We start from the raw sequence: 21,483 nt of genomic DNA, 5'->3' as shown, positions 1-21,483 counted from the left end.
AGCAAAGGGGCGTCCCGGTGCTGACAGCAGAGCAACTGACACTTTCAGATGCAGATTCTAGGTAGTTGTTGAGGGCCCGGATGTGAGCAGGGAGTGAGTTCCAAAGGCGAGCCGCCCTACTGCGGAAGTACTGAGGCACTGACACCATTTTTTTAGACACTGAATGGGACTGGTAACCAGATGCATCAGCTCAACAATCTGCAAATTGCCAGAAGACTGCTGGGCTGTCAGGAGGAAGTCATTTGGACTACATCCTTTGCTATGTTGGCCTTCTGCCTACTGGACTGTGGGTGAGACTACCACACTGCAACTGGACTATATGTGTTGGCTTCTCTGCCTGCTGCTCCCTGTGTGCCCCAAGGGCTTGTTGGGTTGCCCCCAGTTCTTGCAATCTCAGGCTCATAGAAGATTGTCTCCCAGCACCTCTGCTGTGGGACTCTGTCTCTAGTGAGTCCAGCAGCTGTGTGCTGACTGCAAGGCCATGTTTGACTGCTTCCTGCAATACGGTGTGAGGAGAGTAGTTCCCTGACAGAGAAGCCACCTTAAGTGGCCAGGCCAAACAGTACTGTGCTGATTTTCGGCCATCTGCATAGCACACTCACGGACAGCTGCATTTGGCATTCTGAATGCAGGGAACTGAACAAAGTCTCCCTGTTTGATTCCTCATTGTGTGCCTCCTCCCTTTTTGTCCTGTGGGAAGTATCATGGGGGCACCTGTTCTTCTATTAGCATTGCAGGGTAAAACCTTGACGGAAGCCCCCAAGTGCGTAGTGAAACCGCTGTTAGGAAGACTTTGGATTACCGTATTGAATGTAGTAGAAGCGCAGGTGCTTCTGTGCCCTATGTTTAGTGTCTGATTACCACATAAAGTTGAATAGGAGCGTAGGTGCACTGTGCTCTTTGTCTTTTTGGGTATATATTGTGATTCATGTGATTTTCATTAACCTAACTTACATTACATGCACTAATGGTATGATGTATATTGTTTTGTTTTTGCCATGATCAGGATAACAAGTACTGTCTGAATAATGACATAGTGTCGAAAGTATATATGATTATGTCGTTTTTGTTCTTGTTTTATTTACAATATAATCTATGTTTGCATAATCCTGTGTTAAGCCTGTTTTATGGTGTATTGTAGAAGCGTGTTGCACAAACGCTTTACACATTGCCTCTGATGATAAGCCAGCCTGCTCTGCACCAAGCTGCCAGAGGGTGAGCACAGGTTATCTTTGGCATTTAACTGACTTGCCCTGACTAGAGTGGTGGGTTCTGCATGGCTGAGGTGCATATCCTAGGCAACCAGAAAATCCATTTATAACAATACTTCATTGAAAAATTATATTTTAGAGACAACACCACTAACGTGTCTGTCCAATAAAATTAATTACCACATAAAAATAATATATTACCAATCCAACAATCATTAAGAATACTCACTCACTACATTTATGCAGTACTAGTCTTTCAGTCCGAATATAGCTTAGAAGATCAAGAATTGGACAGATGGAGTCCAGAGTCCAGTCTGAACTGCTAATTTGTTCTGTTGAAAATGGAAAAGAAAAGCAGAGGTGAAAAAAAAACACCAACTGAATGATATATTTTGCAAATTACAAATGAAGTTTCAAGTTTTACCTTTAACAAACTGGATTCCAATAGGAAGGGCCTTTTCTGGCTCCGTACTTAATAAGTAATATTTTATGGCCTGAAATATATCTCCATCTGTGTGAGCAGCTTCGGCTAATTGTGCACATTCTTCCAATCCTGGCAGATTACACTAGAAATAAATACTTTGTCAATACAGAAGGTAATTATCATGTTTAATATGCAATAAAGTATGATATAACAACAAAACCTTTTTTGAGTTTTATTACTTGTTTTAAACATCTTTCGTAGCTTTCTACTAATGCAGTGAAATATTCTACAGACAGGACTTTTAATTAAACTTTAAAGAGATAATACAAAATAAAAAAACAGTCAAACTTGCTTGAGGGAGGCAATTTCAATTACTTTCTAAGAGTATCCATTCAATATTCTGGATCAGTGTTTCCCAAACTGTAGGTCCCGGGCCAGATTTCAGAGGATCGTGACCGTCCACGCAATAAATATAGATGCCTTTAAATTCTGTTTTTATCTTGTCATATTTGCTGCACTTCAAGGACAGAGGTCAAATGTCAGGTTATGTATTCTGACAAATTGCTGCTAATTTATAAAATGGGGATTGGTGTTTACAGACTCCTCTCAATTTGCATCAAAGAAAGAAAAGTAAAGTGAATTATGTGAAAATCTTGCAAGGTACAGAGTGTGAAAGGAAAGTCTGTGGGATGTCATTTTTTCTAACACACAACAAAATATAAATACCTGCAAATGAACTATACACATTCAACATTTAGGAAAGCAAAAATTAAGGCAAATGTTCTATAATTCTGAAGTGCGATGGAAACAAAGAATTTAATAGGATTCAAATGAATCAAGACACTACTTGGTGATGCACAAATGATAAAAATTCCCTTACACCCGATCCTCACACATAATAATTTGTGTGCAATATTGTTTGATCAGTAAAACTTTGTGTATGCACAAATTTAGTGGTCATTACAATGATCAATGTGTTCCCTGTGAATGAAAATGCACTAGCACACGAGGATTCATTAAAAAATTGCCTGCTTGGTGTCCACCAAAGGTAGGTGAGTCACGAAAGTCTGTTGTTCAAAAAAGTGAGTTGTGCTTCTAAAAAGTCTAGGAAGCACGGGCCTAACATTCTTTGTGTCCGCATACTTGGATCCCTGTTTACCAGGCTGTTTGCTTTACTCTTGCACCAAGGGGCATGGTGCAAGAGCGACGCAAACCTTAAGTCAGATTTATGTAACCACGCAAATCGACATTGTGTGGCCCTGAGTGGCTCCATAAATTTGGAGTAAAGCAATGCAGTGCCATGGGCAGGCATTGAGTGGGTGTTTCCATGCAACTCCCATGGTTGTTGATGCTTTCTCAGATTTATCAGAACAGGTACACCTGGGAATGCACCAAAAAGATACGCCTTCCCAGGAGAGGTGCAATGAAGAGGAATATCATTCTTTCTCCTAGTTACTTCCTCTTTCTACGTGTGCTGCATTCTGCAGCGAACACAGGTAGAGAAATATACCACTCAGGATTGTTTTTGTGCAGGAAAGTGCAGTTTCCTGCACACAAAAAATCCTGTATGCTACGTAGGGTTCCTTACACCATGGTGCAAGGCTGCCTGCATTGGTTCTAGGCTGCCAAAAGGGCATCAATTGCAAAAAACACAGTTGATGGACAGAATGTAGGACAATGTCATACATTCACCCCAGTACAAGGATCTGGGCCTAAATCCATCGTTTCTTTGCACTCCACACCACCCTGGGTTAGACATTGGCTATATGCAAATCAGCTCTGACCCTGTGCCTCATGGGAACAGTCCAGTCTGAACTACCAAGCCATGTCTTTCCCAGATCGGAATCAAGCATCCAAGGACCAGTTTCTGGCTATCAGCCTTCATTAGCCTGGATAGCTTGACTCCAGTGGTGTGGAGAGCCTGGGACTCACGTCTGAGTATACCCAGCACACTTGGGGTGAAAATTGCAAAAAACACAGTTGATGGACAGAATGTAGAACAATGTCATACATTCACCCCAGTACAAGGATCTGGGCCTAAACCCATTGTTTTTTGCACTCCACACCACCCTGGGTTAGACACTGGCTACATGCAAATCAGCTCTGACCCTGTGCCTCATGGGAACAGTTCAGTCCGAACTACCAAGCCATGTCTTTCCCAGACCGGAATCAAGCATCCAAGCATCAGCAAAGAAGAAAAGGCAGAAATGCGTCAAATTGCCTTAAATATGGCTCATTCCTGCCCTTTCCCTGTCACCCAGTGCAGCAAGGTGACTTGCAGGAATACTCACTGCGTGACTATTTGATAAATAGGACCCTCGGTTCTTTACAAGGAGTATGGAAAAAGTATTCATCAGCTTTCCTGACCACAATTTTAGTTTAATTGCCATATTTTAGTGTTACCTTACTTTGGTAAGCAGTGTGTATATGTTTTCGTGATCCTATTTTTTGTATCCAGCAATAAATGTACAAGTGTTTGTCAGAAGTGGTGATCTTTAATTTATTTTTTTAAAGGAGAGCTTGTTTTCTTAATCAAGAGTGTTTAAATAAATCAAACATGGCTGAAACTGAAAAAGAAACGGGTTGTACATAATCGGAATTGTAATACATAAAAATGCACACACCTATTCTATTTTTGAGTTACATGTGTCACGTTGCTACCTAATTAGTATGCAAATAGAGGCACGTTCTAAGTAAACACTTTTTTCGTAAAAACAGCACACCAAAAGGCACAGTTTTACAGCAACAAATAAACTTAATCTATTCACAACTTCATTCCCTCGTCCGGAAATAGCTCACAAGAAATGATCATCTACCTCGTCATGAAAGGGTAGCAATGCTGTCTTTTAGTGAAATGTTCCCAGGTATTCTTGCCTAGAACTGTTGTCCAATTCTTGTTCCTCAATATGCAAAATTATTAGCATGTGTGTGACTAGTGGGTTTGCAATCAGATTGGTAGAAAGTTATTCCTATTTTAGTATTTCACTGACCATCTTCTCAGATTAAATGTCTTCTTTTTCACTTCATCTGTAGAAGAATGTTCTCTTAAGTTCATTTTTGGCTCCAGCTCGTCATGTTCTTTTTGTTCACTTTCAAATGCTTCTTGTCTTTCTATCTTCTTTCTTCTCTTTTCCTTCTATCTACTTCCCACTTTTAATTCTCGTATTTCAGATTCTGCTGTTCAGTGTGAATTTGACCAATCACTAGTTTCTGATGCTAAGTGGCATTGGCTGGCAGGGTGGAGAAGACAGGGCCCCTATTGTCTTTCTTCACAGATGGATGCGATGCGTAACTTGTGAGCTTCTCCGAAGGCCTCTGAAGGATGATGAAAGAATCAGACTTTTCAAAGTCATCCAGGTACAACATCTGAGACCACATTTTGGTCGCAAAAAATTAATACATACCATAAAAAATCGGTAATTTGGAATAGACTAAACACACCCCTTCCAAATGCAGATGTCTTATTGTTTCCTAATCCCATTTAATGGTTTGGAAAACCTTTTCCGAAATGTTAATTAATTTTAATACATTTCGAAAAGTGTTTTAGAGGTCTAAAACCCTTAGATGTACCAACTCTAAGAGTGTGTGACCTTTAAAACTCAATGTAAATGAGGCCCTTCATACTTAACCTTTTTGTGCAAAGGTTGCGTTTATGTTTTTCACTGGAAATTCCTCTACACTTTTTTTTTCTTCATGCCGTTTTACTGAAAGTGCACATTTTTACATCGATTGCTTGACTGCTTTTCTATTTCTATATGCCTCACAATATTTTGTATTTCTTTCTAACCTTCCTTCGCATTAATCTCCTGATGCTGATGAATTATTTCAGCGACTTTCTTTTCGCCACTAATCAAGCCATACTACTTTACCTCATAACTCTTGATAAAGATCTGACATTTCATGTCTAGATGTCTCTTTCTCTTCTAGTCGGAATTTGGCAATCTAAATGTCTTTTAAAATAATAAACCTTTTAGGACAGTCCTGCCTGGAGTTGGTGCTTAGTGATTTCTTTTCAATACGTCACTAGTTTTTCTTCAAAAGATTAGAATGTTATGCACTTGGGATGAATGTCCGCAGCCTGTTCATTGATCAGGTGCAGTTTTTTAATAACTAGTTCTTTGGAAGGAGGTACATGAACCAGAATCTATCTTCTGTTATCTTGTTAATTCTTTAAGGCCAGAGACTTGTATAAAGTAGATTTTATTGACTTTCATCAGATGCAGAAGATATCACATAGCAAAAAGGCCACTTATTTTCCCACTCAAAGTCTGCATAGAAAACCAGGAGTGTGTATTAAATCCAATGTTACCCAGAGGATCAGCCATCAGGGTGTTTAATGCTCTGAGAAATACAGGAGCAGGGATTTTCAGTTCATGGAACAGCAGGTTATTCAGCTGGATTTTACGGGTGTAGAAAAAATGTCTGTTCTTAAAAAAATGCAAATATGTTTCCATAGTTCATCTTGGGACAAGACTTGTATTTTATCAGAAGACAGTGTGGTCTCTGTCAAAGGGCTCTGCTGGTCACGTGAGAGAATGCAGTGATGGCCCCATGCTTAGCTTTACAAAAGTAGAGCTTTGCATCCTCAATTATCAGACAATGTTGAAGTAGGTAGATGTCTGCATTCAACGCTGCATATACTTGCTGTGCCTTTCCACAGGAGTAGAGAAGAACAAGTTACTTAGCTTTGGTAATATTTTTCTGATGGATATAACGACCCCTGCAGGTTCCTTATTCAAGCCTGTTACCAGGCATTGGAGTGGTTGCAGAAATTATTTCATAGCCATCCTTCATCACCAGCCTCACATAGCAATGCTTGGAGTTGACAATGGCGGCTCACGGCTCCCCCAGAAATGATGTTCTGACCTCCATGTAAGTAACTTGCCTTCTAATGGATGAAAACATCATCACATTTCTTTCTTACTTACTGGTAAAGTATGTTTTCCTTGTAGAACCTGCAACACTGCCCTAACAAATTGAGACTATGCATTGCTTACCAGCTCAAGGCCATAATGTTTCGTGAAATGACCAAATAGCCACTCGACAATTTGACTTCACTGAACACCTCTAAGATGTAGCAATTCTGCAGCCATGCCACTTGCAAAATAATCTGTGAACCTTTCTTGAGGGGACGTCCCAGCTAACCATTAACAGTTTTCATCATCAAAGAAATCCAACTGAAAATAATTTGCTTTTGAACAGTGCAACCCATCTTTAGCCTTAAAAGGATACAAATAAGTTATCTTCCTTCTTAAAATCACTGTATCCACAAATATAGTAATTCAAACGCCTTCTGGGGTCTAGCCTAGGAAGAATTCTTTTATCTTTTGGAAGATAAGGTGGAGGAAAAAAATTTGGAGAAAGTCTGAGAAACATCTAACTCTGATACAACTTTTCAGAAAAAAGAAGGCTAAACTTAAAGGATCACTTTATCCCTATGGAGTGCTGTAAAAGGATGAGAAGTGATTAGTTCACTCTCTTCTAGCCAAAATAATAGGGAGTAATGATGCTACTGTCTCACAAAGTAACTCTAGATCAGAAGCCCACAGGGGTTTGAAGGGAGACTCATCCGAAAGACAGTATCACATTCAAATACTAACAAGGAGCATAAAAGAGACTCAAGATGGAACCTTTATTTAATACCTTAAGAAACCTACTAACTAGATGCAACCCAATAAAAGGACGCTCCTCAGCCAAAAACCAGCTAGTGAAGCAGCTAAAAAACATTTAACAGTAGTGTGGCTCACTGGTTAGAGGCGGCAGACCCGAGAGCAGAGGACGGCCCAGGATCAGGGTTCGATTCCCAGCGCGGCAGGTTTCTGGACCAGGGTCAGCGGACTCGATAATTCTCTTGCCTCGGTGCCCACTCTGATCAGCGATCACACTCGGCAACTCTGGGCATTAGCTTTCCTCATCCTCACTAACGGCCCCACCAGACCAGGCTCGCCGAGGGAGTGCTGCGGGGTGGTGGGGCAGGCGGGGAGGGGCAGGGTGGGTGTAGGCCAAAGACGTGTTTAAAAGTGCTACTCAAGCAAATATCACAGTGAGTGCTGAAGGCCACTATTACAGTAGCATTCATAAATAGGCCAATCAGGTGCAAGCTAATTTTAACAGATTTTAGGGAGAGAGCACAGGCACATTATCACTAGTTAGCATTGGTAAAGTGCCCAGCGCCCTAAAGCCAACAAAATCAAATTAAGCAAAACAAGAAAGATGAAGGCAAAATGTTTGGAGGACTTCCTCCTAAGAGTGGCAGGTCCAGTGGCAGCAGGGTGGGGGGGTAGTGGAGTCTGACATACAACAGACAGGAGTAAGGTAAGTAATTAAATAAATAAATCTATTTACCTTGCGCACGCTGCATCGCCAACTTGGCGATGTAGTGTGCGCAAGGTAAATTGTCCATCATCTGTCATACTCCACTATCCCCCCACCCTGCCCCTCCCCCGCCCGCCACACCGCCCTGCAGCACTTCCTTGACGAGCCGCCCCAGGGCAGGTCTAACACCTGCAATGCATTAACAAAATGTTCAGGACACAAAGCTGCAAAAACAGACCAGCTGCTTAAAACACAACTCTGTTTTATGGTCTATGTGTGGCTAAAATGTCCCGAAAAAAGCACTAGGAAAAAAATGCTAACCTCTCAATTTCGAAGCTCGACAATTGGATATTCACACAGAGTCCCCTAATTGATACATGATTCAGTAATAGTAATACCTGCTGTCCCAGGTAGGAAAAACGTCTAAGTAAAATGCCACTACTATAATATCATATGAGATTGTCATAGAAAGCCTGCTCAGAAAGTCTACTGTCCTGTTCTCCTTTTCCCCTAGAAGAGATGCTGTTAGGCCAGTCCCTCTGTCGTTAGATCTGTATCAGAGTTTTGGAGATTCATTACACAGGGAACACGAGCCCACCCACCCTGCTTGTTCAGATATCACATTGCAGTGGTTTGGTCCACCTGCATTGGACTTTTAAAGCCAACTTGATATATCCTTATCCAACATGTTTATCTACAACTTCCTATCATGCAAATAAGTGCCCCTCTCCTTAAAAAGAAGAATAATCACTACTATTATCTCTGGTAACTGGGGGTTACACCATTCTCAACTTCAAACATACTCTTCACTCTTCCCCTGGTAACTGGGGGTTACACCATTCTCAACTTCAAACATACTCTTCACTCTTCCACCACTGTAATTGCCTTAGCACTGCAGGAGGAGTAAGATTTTTGTCATTTAAATCCCAGCAGAACTTGTTTCATTGAAGATCTAGATCCCACTTTTGCACACTTAAGTGGACTTCAGACATCAGGAAGATACACAAGGCCCACAGGCCTAACCCTCTTGCACGTTAAACAGGGTTATTTGTGAATAATGGTACCATATGCTGAACCCTCTCTAAGGGTGGGAATGCTTGAATACGTTGATTGTCTAGCACTGTGCCTATGTAACAAATCAAATGAATTATGATGTAGACCTTTTCATATTTATAGAGAGCTATTAGGTAAGAGTAATGTTTACTGACACACTTCTGCTCACACGAGCCGGATAACTCATTATGATCAACGAGTTATCCAGATATGACTAGACAATGAAGCTAAACAACCTCCATGACCTGTAGGAAGAATCTAGGTGCAGAAGAGAGACAAAAAGCAACACACTGAACTGGAAATGCAGATTCCCCCACAGCAAAATTGAAAAACCTAATTTGTGATTTCTTTATTAAAATGTGGAAGTAGGCATTCTGAAAATCTAGAGGTGTATCAAATACTGCTTTTGCAAAGCCGAGACACCTTGGTGTAAAGTTCATATCTTGAGCTTCTCCTTACTCATTTTTCTATTTAGGAACTGAATATTCTAAATTGGACATTGTGCAAAATTGGGATGTTGGTTGAATGGGGGGGGGGGGGGGTGACCCTTGTTCAAGCAACAGCCACAATCCCTCTCAAGGTAAACCACAAAAGTCAATAAATGAACCTGTGCTAACCCCATTGGTAGCTTGGCACACAAACAGTCAGGTTTAACTTAGAGGCAATGTGTAAAGTATTTATGCAGCACACAAACAGAAATAAAGAGTAAACTCTACACAAGAGAAAATGAGTACATTTAAAAAAATAAAATGTCACCAAAATAAATTAAATCTATCAGTACAACTAGAATTTACAATCTTAGCGAAATCTAGCTCCCAAAAGATCAAATCGGATATGGGGTAAGTTGTTCACTGTGGTGCGGTAAATCAAAGAGATCTGCCTGTGACCAATCACATTCTTTTTAATTTTTTTTACTTGATAATTAAGGAGGTAGGGAGGAGGAATAAATGTCCATTTACTTCCCCAGGGTAAGTATGTAGGTTATCAGGTGCGGAAATGGACACTTGTTACTTGTACGAATATCCTATAATGATGAATTCCCCCAGCTTACGATATCTTGCCCTTGCGCACAAATAAGAGGCGTTTTTAAGCACTTCTTCCGAGTTTTACAGCCTAATCTCATAAAATTGGATACACTCACCTTGTATCACCCAGGAGTATTCACATATTCTGCAAACAATAGGCACTTGTGAATAAGCCCTGTAAAATTAGCTGATTGGCATAACGATACCCTGTGACCACATCCATGACACAAAGTTAATGCAATGTAAGTTTGCAACTGCAGACCCCCTCTAACAACTTTTGGGTCTATGAAACCAGTGTTCAATCAAGTTCAAGCATGATAACTGTCGCTGTATATCCTCTCTCTGTCCTCTACCTAAAGTAGCCCTTCCTCCACCCAATACCAGGCAAAATCTTAAAATAGATATTAGAAAGATGAGACAGTAGCTATCTTTCGCCCCCCCCCCAAAACAGTACATAATACCTTATAATACCTTATAATTGTGTATTCTATGTCTGTTTGTCTTTCCCTCTCTTTTTACAGGTTAAAAGAGTGCGATTGGTCAGTGAATGCCTAAAAATAGGCAACCTAATATACTACACAAGTTGTGTAAGTAAAGATACACTTTGATGTTTGTTTGTTTGTTAGTCCTGACGAAAGCCCCATAGACTCAGCCGAGCCAAGGGGGGCTGAAACATGTCGACAAAACCTTCAATAATACACTTATAGATCTAGTAACTCGATCTATTACAAGTACCGCTTACGTTTTACTTCAATAGACTCACACCATTTATTAAATACTTCTAGGTGTTTTTCTATTTTTTAACTTTCATTTTCACTCACCCTTACTTAGTGGGTAACAAATCTCTGGACACTGCAATCTAGACCAGAGGAGCCTCTGGATGAGGCAGGCATCAAGCACGTACTATAGCACCCTATGATAAATGCCACAACTACAATGTGGGGCGGATGAAAGACATATACCTCAATACCGAGATACAATGAGTTTTTGAGGGTGCTATAGAGTTTTTTATCCAAAGGTTTAGAATTGTAACAAGTGTCCATTTCCGCACCTGTGACCAATCACACCCATCCGTTGGGTATTTGTTGGTCTAGCATCCAAAGGGTTGAACTCAGGGGGCTCAGTCAAGCCAGAGACATAAGGAAGTAAAGCATGGCAAAGTTGGGGCTTACGGGCTATTTGCTGTTTGTACATATTTGTGCATGTTAAAGGAGACCTGCAAATGCTTAAGGGAGACCAGGTGTGTCCTCTGTTACATCCTCCCAGTGAGGATATGCCAATCCTGTTCAAAACCATAAAGCCTGCAAGTGTTGCAGTTTCACAGAGGGCGACACCCACCCATAATGGGGTCTTTCTTGTAAGTTGCTTGTTCCAGTGCATGTCTCTGAGGATTTTTTCCTCATAGCTCCAGAACTCTCTTTGTCGCCAGAGGTATGGGTGATGGGAGGCATCCTCCATATAGAAAATGAAAAATATTGGTATCTCCCATGGGCCCTCTCACAATGGCGAAGGCTGTAACTGACCATTAAACTATACTTCCCTGTATTTTATTAAAGGGAGACTGTGCAGTTCGGGCAGAGTCAATTTATCTTCAAAAATGGTATTAAAATAGAACAAATGACCAAGCTTGATAACCATTGCATCCCTTTATTTAGCTTTAATGCCTGTGATTGAATTTCATTATTGATTGCTGTACTGCTTTAATTAACTGTTATTGTTTTCTTTTCTCTTTCCCTTGAATCACTCTTACATTACCTGTATATTTTGTATTGACACCTTGTTTTTTCTGACTAATAAAATTCTTTTTGAACTGAAAAATAGAACAAATGCTACAGCACCATTAAAATAATTTTTAATTCAAACTATAATTAATGGAAATATATTAAAATAAATTTTAAAAAAATTAAGTTCAACTTAAAAATAAATTCTCACTAATAATGATTAAAAGTGTATAGTATAGATTTAATAAATATGACTGTAATTATTTTAATAAAATGTAATGCTACATTATATTTAAATTTAAAAGTAGATTATAATTTATAATCGAGTAACAATTATGTACTATTTTTATATATTTTTAACATTAATTTACTGATATTTCTATTTCTAACTATTTTTAATTATCTAATTTAATTTAACGTTATTTTCTTTTGGGGTTTTATTTCAATTCCATGCCTCGATTATTTTCTATGGGAGAGTTTGCAGTACCATGCACAGTGCTGGAGTTAGTACAAAGTTAAGTTACTACAAAAGTGTAAGGGCCTAATTAAGGCTTTGGCGGTGTGGCAGCAGGCCTGCCATGCCACTGCCCTGCTGCCACACCACCAATGCTGTGTAAACACTGTCCGCTAGATTAGGAGTTTCCTTGTGAGTGGCGGAAGATGCTTTGGTGGTCCCACGGCGGTGCCTATTGAAAAGGCATTGCAAAGGGAGTGTCAAAGGCCATTCTTGCATGGCATGCACTCTGCAGTCCATGCCATGCAGGACAGGGGGTGCATGCACACGTGGGGCACAACATATGCCCCCCTGCATGCATTGAATAGCCCTGAGTACACAGGGGGCCTTGTAGGGCCCGCTTTGTTTCCTCACTGCCCTTAGTTTTCTTGGTGGGCTCACCGCCATGAAAACTGAGGGGATGAGGAAACTCAGAATATGCCTGGCGGTGTCGCAGCAGCAACACCAGCATATTCCACGGTCAGACTGCCATGCCACCACCGAGGGATCACGGATCCCCGGTGGTTGCTCAAAATGCGGCGTTCGGGCCACCAGTGTGGCAGTTCCTGGCACTCCACCACAAGTACAGCAGTCCTATGGACCGCTGTACTTCTAATCAGGCCCTAAGTTACTACAAAAGAGCAGTTTTTGAATACCGAAAAGCAGAAAACATACTCAACAGTATAAACATATTCAAAAGTGTAAGTTACCTTTGTGAAATAAGCACAGAGTCTTTTTGAATAAACATATGTATTTTGTAAATCTCTGTGGTAAGTGTGAGTTCATTTATTTGGGTCCACAAACCCAAACAAGTATTAAAGGAGACAAATTAACTTTTGAATGGCATTTTGACCCTACACTGGATTACTGAGAAATTGTTTTTTGGAGAACAAAATTATTAACCTTGAATTTACAAGGAAGCCTTAAGGGTGTTTGTTAAGCCTATGACTTAGCAGGTGGGAGCTGGTAAAACCATAACTTTTACCACAGGTAGGAGAGAACTAAAGAATGACACATGCACATTAAGAGAAGGTGCAAATTACATCAGGTATAAGAGATTCAGTCAGGATACAATTTCAAAATGTTTACACTGTAAAAATGAAGCAGAATACAATGCATCCAATAAAATCGACATAAGGTTTTTAAAGATTTCCACTGGAGTAAAAAATATTTTTCTATTAAACCTACTTTAGTGTGTAGATCATTGATCTCCCCGGTTGAACCGGGATAGAAAGCACACAGCTTTACTAACAGCAGCTCGTTGTTTGGAATCATCAAGAGAAGGTCTGCAGCCAACTCCCTGTGTAAAAGGAAATGAAATATGTCAGTGCATAGTACAGCAATACTTTAGAGCCTTTTCAAACTAAATGCTGAAAATTAGGGTCCTCAAAATTACCTGTTATCAGTTTATGACAAAAGAGTTCTCCCTTGGAAAGAATATCATACCCTGTATTCAGGATAGCCCTATATACTTCTGATTATTCAAGAAGATGTTGACCCTCATTTAATGATTTTGGTCATATACTAATAAAGAAGCCTGGGAGGATAGGATACATTCTTTTGTATGAATTATTACTCTTTTCTTGAGAAAATTCAAATTAATTGTAAATGCATTTTGAATGGATTTACAGTTGCTTCACAGCACTAGAATTTCTAGAATTTCTCCGGCAAGCAGAAGGGTGTTTGGTTAGTTGATCTTTTTTCTATCTAACATAACATGTGCTTGTAAAGCATGCATTTACACAGAAGAGTATCTTGGCACAGAATAACAGATGTTTATTGTTACCCAACTCAATGGTACTCATTTTATTGACCTCAGAAGGATGAAAGGCTGAGTGGACCCGCTGGGATTTGAACCTGTGACCATGAAGTCAAAGACAGGCCCCACCAGGGGACACATTATTCCACTAAGGCACCAGACCCATACTAGAAGGTCTGCTCCAAGATCCATGTCTGTAAGGCTTCTCCAAATCTGAAGTGCTTGAATATGTCCTAATGTCTTCTGGCCTGGAGTCTACGTGTACTAAAGCCTTATAGCCCGCCGTAGAGGGCTATACCGGCTATTAAAGGCCCACTGAATCGTTAAAGGCCCGAGCCGAAGGCGAGGGACTTTAACGAGACAGCGGGACTTTAATTGCCAGTATAGCCCTGCTACGAATGGCTATAAGGCTATTAGAACATTCTGCCACTAGAGGGCAGAATGTTCTAACAAATTAAACAAAGGGTTCTCGAAGCTCGAGGGGATATAAATCCCCTCGAGCTTCGAGAAGCCTTTGTAGAACATTGGAATGTTGCTCTGCGGGCCTTTACCGGCCCGTAGAAGCAGGGAGCACTCCATTGTCTGCAATGGAGTTCCAAACATTCCAATGTTCTAATTGACTTTAGATCCCTGGCATTGGTCCTTGTCCATTCAATTGCAGCTAATTGGATACTATCTGCTGCTACTTGTAGCCATCGGGCGCCCTTAAGAATTCAGATTATGATGCCCTTCTATAGAAAAGGTCCAGTTCAAGGCATTGGTTGGTCGGTCATTTGCACTCCCTTAACCTGTCCGAGAAGCCCTCTATTGAGAGGTTCATTCTTCTTTGTTGGCATCCATATTGATCCACTGATCAGGAACACAGCTGTATTTCATCTTTCATTAGGCTGCAATGTGTATTTATTATATTTGAATTATGTAGCCAGGCTAACATTGTATTGTCCTGATGATAATTATCCCATATATTTAGGGGATCGAAATGTTGTCAACTAATTCACTCGGACCCGTATGAAATGCAAACGTTTTCCTTTGGGTGCAGTAGTGTTTGCTTTAACAAGTAAGACTTTTTATTCTATATAATTCTTGATATCACACACCTGTTCTTTTGTCTATTTGTTTGTGCAATGCATGTTGTGGTATGCCCTGTAGGGGTACATCTCCCTAAAGAACCTATTTTATTTCTTACATAAATAAACACCTGATTGATCGAATTCTCCCTGTGCATTATTATTATACAATTAGAGTATTATCCCCTTCATGCTTGCTTAGGGCCCCTTGTTCCTTATAGCTTTAATACTACCCTTGGTCCCTATGTATCCTCGGGATTTCCTTGTCTAGTCGTAACACTGTAAAAGTGCCATTTTCAGAAAGGTAAATCAAACTCTGACTTTATCATTGAAGAGGATTTTTAACTACAACTCTTTAGACATCAAACTCAACCTGTCTACCGGGTCCAAATTGGAAGTTATAGCTTATTAATGTAATAAGGTAACTCCAATGCTATCTAATGGGAGAGGTAGGCCTTGCATTAATGAAAACGAATGTAACAGTTTTTTACTAACAGGACAAGTAAAACTTAAAAGTCCAACGTTTTAAATGCACTGCATCCTGCCCTCTGGGCTGTCCAGCGCCCTAGGGGTGACTTACATGTATTAAAGAGGAAGGTTTATTTGCCAGGTCAAAAAGTCAGTTTGGAATTGCACACACAGGCTGCAAGTGCAGGACTGAGATATGTTTAAAGTGCTACAATCAGTGCTGCTGGTCCACTATTAGCATTTATTTTACAGACCCTGGGCACAAGTAGTGCCACCTTACTAGGGACTTACAAGTACATTAAATATGCCAATTGGGTATAAGCCAATCTTACCATGTTTTAAGGAGAGAGAACAAGAACTTTAGCACTGGTTAGCAGTGGTAAAGTGTGCAGAGTCCTAAGGCCAACATAAACAAATTCATAAACAAATATGAGGACTGAAGACACAAAGTTTGGGATTGACTCTGCAAAAAGGACTAAGTCCAACAAACCATGAGTTACATTTGTAAGTTTTGAATGTGATTTCTAACACTTAAACAAAAATACATTAAGGCAGCTGCCACTGAAGAAAACTTTTCAGAGGACCAGTAGAAAAATGCAACTCTGATCAGTACTTTATTTAAGAGCCACTGATCATGCATGCCTCCATCCACCCAATAGTATTAATACAAAATACATACTAAAAACACAAACAGCATAAATGCATGCTTGAGAAAATTAACCCACAGATGTCATGAATTGTCTGCATTATAAACTGATATATTTATTTCACAACATGTTATGGTTCTATAATGCACTGAATTAAATAGTTTGTGGATTTCCTTTTATATATTTGTTGAATTAACCATGTGTTCATTGTTATACAACAAGTATAACGTCTCTATGTTAGTCCCATATGTGTTGTTAAACTTTTCTAGACTGCATGCCCAACTCATTTTTTCCAGTGGCTCCTCCTTAAGAATTATTTTATTATTTATGTTTTATTTATTATTTCAACCTTTGTACTTTGTTGCATAATGCCTTCTTCAGTTCCTCGAAAGCCTTTTGAAACTCTGCAGTCCCTATCGTCTTCCTGGGATGCTTCCTAGAGATCAGAGAAGTCAATGGGGCTACTATACTTCCATAGTTGGCCACAAACATTTGGTAATACCAAGTGTGTCCTAAAAGGCCCTCACTTCACTTAGTAGTATGTACCTCCCACTCCCTCACAGACTGCATCTTGGCATTTAACGGGTAAATTTGCTGTTTCACACCTAATGTCTAAGGTAAACAAAAGACAACTGCCTCCACTTGACACTTAGTTGCCTTGATGGTCAGATTTGCCTCAGGCAGTCCTTCCATGCAATATAATCCAAGTAGGCCACACAGAACTCCTCCAACACTGAAAGAACATGGTTCACCAGGTGTTCAGAAGTGGCAAGAGCATTCTTCAGTCCAAAAGGCATCACCTTAAACTGATGCAGCCCCTCTGGCAGAGAAAATGGAGTCTTCTCTTTAGCATTTGGTGTAAAAGCGATCTGCCATTATCTACTGATCAGCTCCACGGTGGTCAAGTATTTTGCAGTACCTAACGGACCCGCAAGCTCATCCACTTTGAGAATTGGATGGGCATCGGTCTCGGTTACTTCATTGAGGGCTTGGTAATCGACATAGAACTGCAAGTAACTAGAACCACAGGACTAGACCAGGGACTATGTAATCTCTCAATGACTCCCAGGTCCATCATTTTGGCAACTTATGCCTTAATGCATCCACAAACCTAGTCAAACATTCTGTACATTCTGCCCTTTACTGGCAGACTGTCACCCATGTCTATGACATGCACACAGGCAGGTGTCAAATCTGGAATCAACAGGAAGAGGTTGGCAAATTATTCCAACGCCTCCCTATGTTCTCTTTGCTGCTCATATATTAACTCAGCGGCTAACTGAACCCCTTCCACAGTGCCATCCTTCATGTCACTCTGCAGTAAGTCAGGAAGAATCTCACTGTCTTCCACAACTTCCTTTGTCAAAGCCCTAACATTCACTGTGTAGTCTCTCCAGAGGTAAGGCTTTAGCCTGTTCACATCAAATACCCATTTGGATTCCGTTGTGGCCCCTGTGTCCACCAAGTATTTTACCTCATACACTTTCTGAACTACCTTGTGTGGACCCCACCATGTGTCCTCTAAAACCATGGGACAAGCGTGCTTTAGCACCAACACTTCCTGACCTTTTTGAGAACCAGTCAGTGTAGTTTTCTGGTCATACCATTACTCCATACAGAAACTCAAAGATACTGATTCCTTTCTGACAATCTCTCAGTAGGCAAACAAGATACATGACTGGAGAAGATCCTACTTCCTCCTAAGGTTCCCTGGCAGAGTTCCCATCATGCTGATATTCCTAGGCTGCAAGAGAGTTGACGGTGTTCGGTTTAAGACTTGGATTAATGGTGTACTGCTTTATTGGAATGAGTGGGTAAGAGGGAAGAGGACTAAGGATTTTTAGTCCCTTAACCAGTTGATACGTGGTTGGCTAACAGCATTCACAGAGGGCTAGAACAGCAAAGAGCCAAAGAGGGAGAAGAACTCTCCACAATAAGCCAAATGGGGGAGAAGAACTCTCCAAAGACTGGTTTCAAACCGGAGGGTAAGGGCTAGGGTAATTGTCATGGGACTCAAAGAGGGCCAATAAAGCATGGTAATGGTAATGGTTTGTCTGGGAAGGAGCATCATGAGAAGGGATGGCAAGGAAGCCCTTCTAAGTCCAAGGTGGCGACTTGTTTTAAGACAGTGGCATTGGAGATCATCACTTCTGCTATACAGGGAGAGGAGGATGAGGCTCCTGAAGTTGACCATTTGCTGGAGTCTGGGTCCCTTCCAGAGCAGCAGTGTTTGTTAGCTGCTGGAAGGCCTACCTGGGAATATTTCTGCAAGGCACAGGAGGCGTCTTCTACGCTTGTGGGACTTCAGAAGGAAGCCCAGGATCAGGTCATCAAAAGAGTGGTCAGGAAATACTATATTGGCCCGAAGAATGATCTGCTATATAGTAAACCGGTACTAGCAAGAGGCTAGTGGTTCCATTAGTGCACAGGAACTTCCTGTTCTCACTTGCCCCTGAAATGCCCATAGCAGGACACTTTGAGTTCGAAAAACTCAGGATAGGTTGGGCTCTTTTTCTACTGGCCAGGAATGCGCTGAGATACAGAGAGGTTCCGTAGAGCCTGCCCAGTATGCCAGATGAGTGGTAAGACAGGAGGAACGATAAAGGCACTATTAGTGCCTCTGCTAGTTTTAGGTGTTCCATTTGAGCGGGTTGGAATAGGCATTGTTGGTCCATTTGCTACCCCATTATAGTCAGGCATCAAGTATACCTTGGCTGTGGTGGATCACATCACAACATGCCATGAAGCTGTACCTCTGAAGAGCATGACTGTAAAAAGGGTAGTGAGAGCTCTCTTAGGATTTTTTTCTAGGATTTGATTTCCAAGGACTGTATTTTCTGACCGGTGCAACCAACTTTATCTCTTCCTATATGAGAGAGATGTGGGAGCAACCTGGTGTGACATACCACTTCTCCATAGTATACCACAAACCAATGGTTTGGTGGTGCGGTTTAACAAGACATTAAAGAGCATGATGGGAACTCTGCCAGAGAACCTTAGGAGGAAGTAGGATCTTCTCCAGTCATGTATCTGTTTTGCCTACTGAGAGATTCTCAGAAAGGAATAAGTCTCTTTGAATTTCTGTATGGAGTAATGGTATGACCAGAAAACTACACTGACTGGTTCTCAAAAAGGTCAGGAGGTGTTGGTGCTAAAGCACGCTTGTCCCATGGTTTTAGAGGACAAATGGTGGGGTCCACACAAGGTAGTTCAGAAAGTGTATGAGGTAAAATACTTGGTGGACACAGGTGCCACAACGGAATCCAAATAGGTATTCGATGTGAACAGGCTAAAGCTTTACCTCTGGAGAGACTACACAGTGAATGTCAGGGCTTTGACAAAGGAAGTTGAGGAAGACAGTGAGATTCTTCCTGACTTACTGCAGAGTGACATGAAGGATGACACTGTGGAAGGGGTTCAGTTAGCCCCTGAGTTAATACATGAGCAGCAAAGAGAACATAGGGAGGCGTTGGGACGATTTGCCAACCTCTTCCTGTTGACTCCAGGTTTGACACCTGCCTGAGTGCATGTCATAGACATGAGTGACAGTCTGCCAGTAAAGGGCAGAATGTACAGAATGTCTGACCAGGTTTGTGAATGCATTAAGATATAAGTTGCCAAAATGATGGACCTGGGAGTCATTGAGAGATCACGTAGTCTATGGTCTAGTCCTGTGGTTCTAGTTACTTGCAGTTCTATGTGGACTACTAATCCCTCAATGAAGTAACCGAGACCGATGCCCATCCAATTCCCAGAGAGGATGAGCTTGCGGATCGGTTAGGTACTGCAAAATACTTGACCACTGTGGAGCTGATCAGTGGATACTGGCAGATCGCTTTTGCACCAAATGCTAAAGAGAAGACTCCATTTACTCTGCCAGAGGGGCTGCATCAGTTCAAGGTGATGCCCTTTGGACTGAAGAAAGCTCTTGCCACTTCTGAACACCTGGTGAACCATGTTCGTTCAGTGTTGGAGGAGTTCTGTGTGGCCTACTTGGATTATATTGCGGTGTCCATCAATTCATGGAAGGACTGCCTGAGGCAAATCTGACCATCAAGGCAACTAAGTGCCAAGTGGGGGCAGTTGTCTGTAGTTTACCTTAGACATTAGGTGTGAAACAGGAAATGTATCCGTTAAATGCCAAGATGCAGTCTGTGAGGGAGTGGGAGGTTCATACTACTCAGTAAAGTGAGGGCCTTTTAGGACACACTTGGTATTACCAAATGTTTGTGGCCAACTATTGAAGTATAGTAGCCCCATTGACTGCTCTGACCTGTAGGAAGCAGCCCAGGAAGAAGATAGGGACTGCAGAGTTTCAAAAGGCATCTGAGGAACTGAAGAAGGCACTATGCAACAAAGTACAAAGGTTGAAATAATAAATAAAACATAAATAATGAAATAATTCTTAAGGAGGAGCCACTGAAAAAAACCGAGTTGGGCATGCAGTCTAGAAAAGTTTAACAACACATATGGGACTAACCTAGAGACGTGAGCATTTATTTTTATACTTGGCCTTACATGAGACTGCCCAGGACACCACATATTATCTGAAATTGCCCAGACTAAGAAAATATTTCCATATCTGCATTAGCTAATTTGAGAAATTTCCCCAGGTTACTTTTGTGGCCCATGGAGTTGGATTTAATGGGCATGTGTACCCTAGATTGATGTAAAAATATACTGCTCCAGGGTTGTATATATAAGTCCCTGCAGTCTCTGTGGAGCCTCAACCATTCAGGGGGCACTCAACCCAAGGCCAATAAATAGCTGTGAGATATGAGAAGACTCAGAGGCCCCTCAATACATTTTGTGTGGGAAGGCATTATTTTTTATTACACCACTGTACATGTAAGGCATATTACTTTAACTTGCCATTGACCTTTTACATTTTGAAATGTCAGATGGGTGGCACTGATGGCCATGACTTAGGCACTGCAACAGGACAGTGTATGTGCAATAACCTGCTACCAAATGTTTTAAATAATCTCATGAAGAAATGAGACAAATTGTCTCCTCCTTGCAAAAGTGCCCCTAGTGACCTGTCACTATGGGCCCATTTATGATGGCCATCGATCAGAGCATAATCCGTACAATGGGGGCAGTGCCTGCGGATGCACCACTGTAGGGATTACGATGACCCTCTTACCTCTGCCTTTACATGGTGGTCGACTGTCATGTAAAGGCAGACGGAATGGGACTTTGGGCACCCCTAACAAGGCCCCCGTCCCCCTTGGGTATCTGCTAGTGCCCCAGGGGAGCACATGTGGTGCCCCCCAAACATCCATGCATGTGGGCCACGT

General features: G+C 41.3%; 1 protein-coding gene across 2 annotated transcripts in view; it reads right to left on the bottom strand.

The window, feature by feature from the left end:
* Window positions 1-21,483, bottom strand: part of WDR17 (WD repeat domain 17) — a 790,164-nt gene that overhangs the window by 187,565 nt on the left and 581,116 nt on the right. For both annotated transcript variants that reach the window (XM_086962451.1, XM_086962452.1), the window contains 3 exons: window positions 13,431-13,542; window positions 1,636-1,777; window positions 1,441-1,543 (listed from right to left, as the gene is read on the bottom strand). In XM_086962451.1, the coding sequence (XP_086818577.1) occupies window positions 1,441-1,543; window positions 1,636-1,777; window positions 13,431-13,542 (357 nt within the window). The remainder of the gene's footprint in view (window positions 1-1,440; window positions 1,544-1,635; window positions 1,778-13,430; window positions 13,543-21,483) is intronic.

The sequence above is a fragment of the Lissotriton vulgaris genome, chromosome 3_1, assembly GCF_964263255.1.
Source record: "Lissotriton vulgaris chromosome 3_1, aLisVul1.2, whole genome shotgun sequence".
NCBI classification, from domain to species: Eukaryota; Metazoa; Chordata; class Amphibia; order Caudata; family Salamandridae; genus Lissotriton; species Lissotriton vulgaris.
The sequence above is the reverse complement of the archived record's forward strand: the minus strand, read 5'-3'. Positions and strand labels throughout refer to the sequence as shown.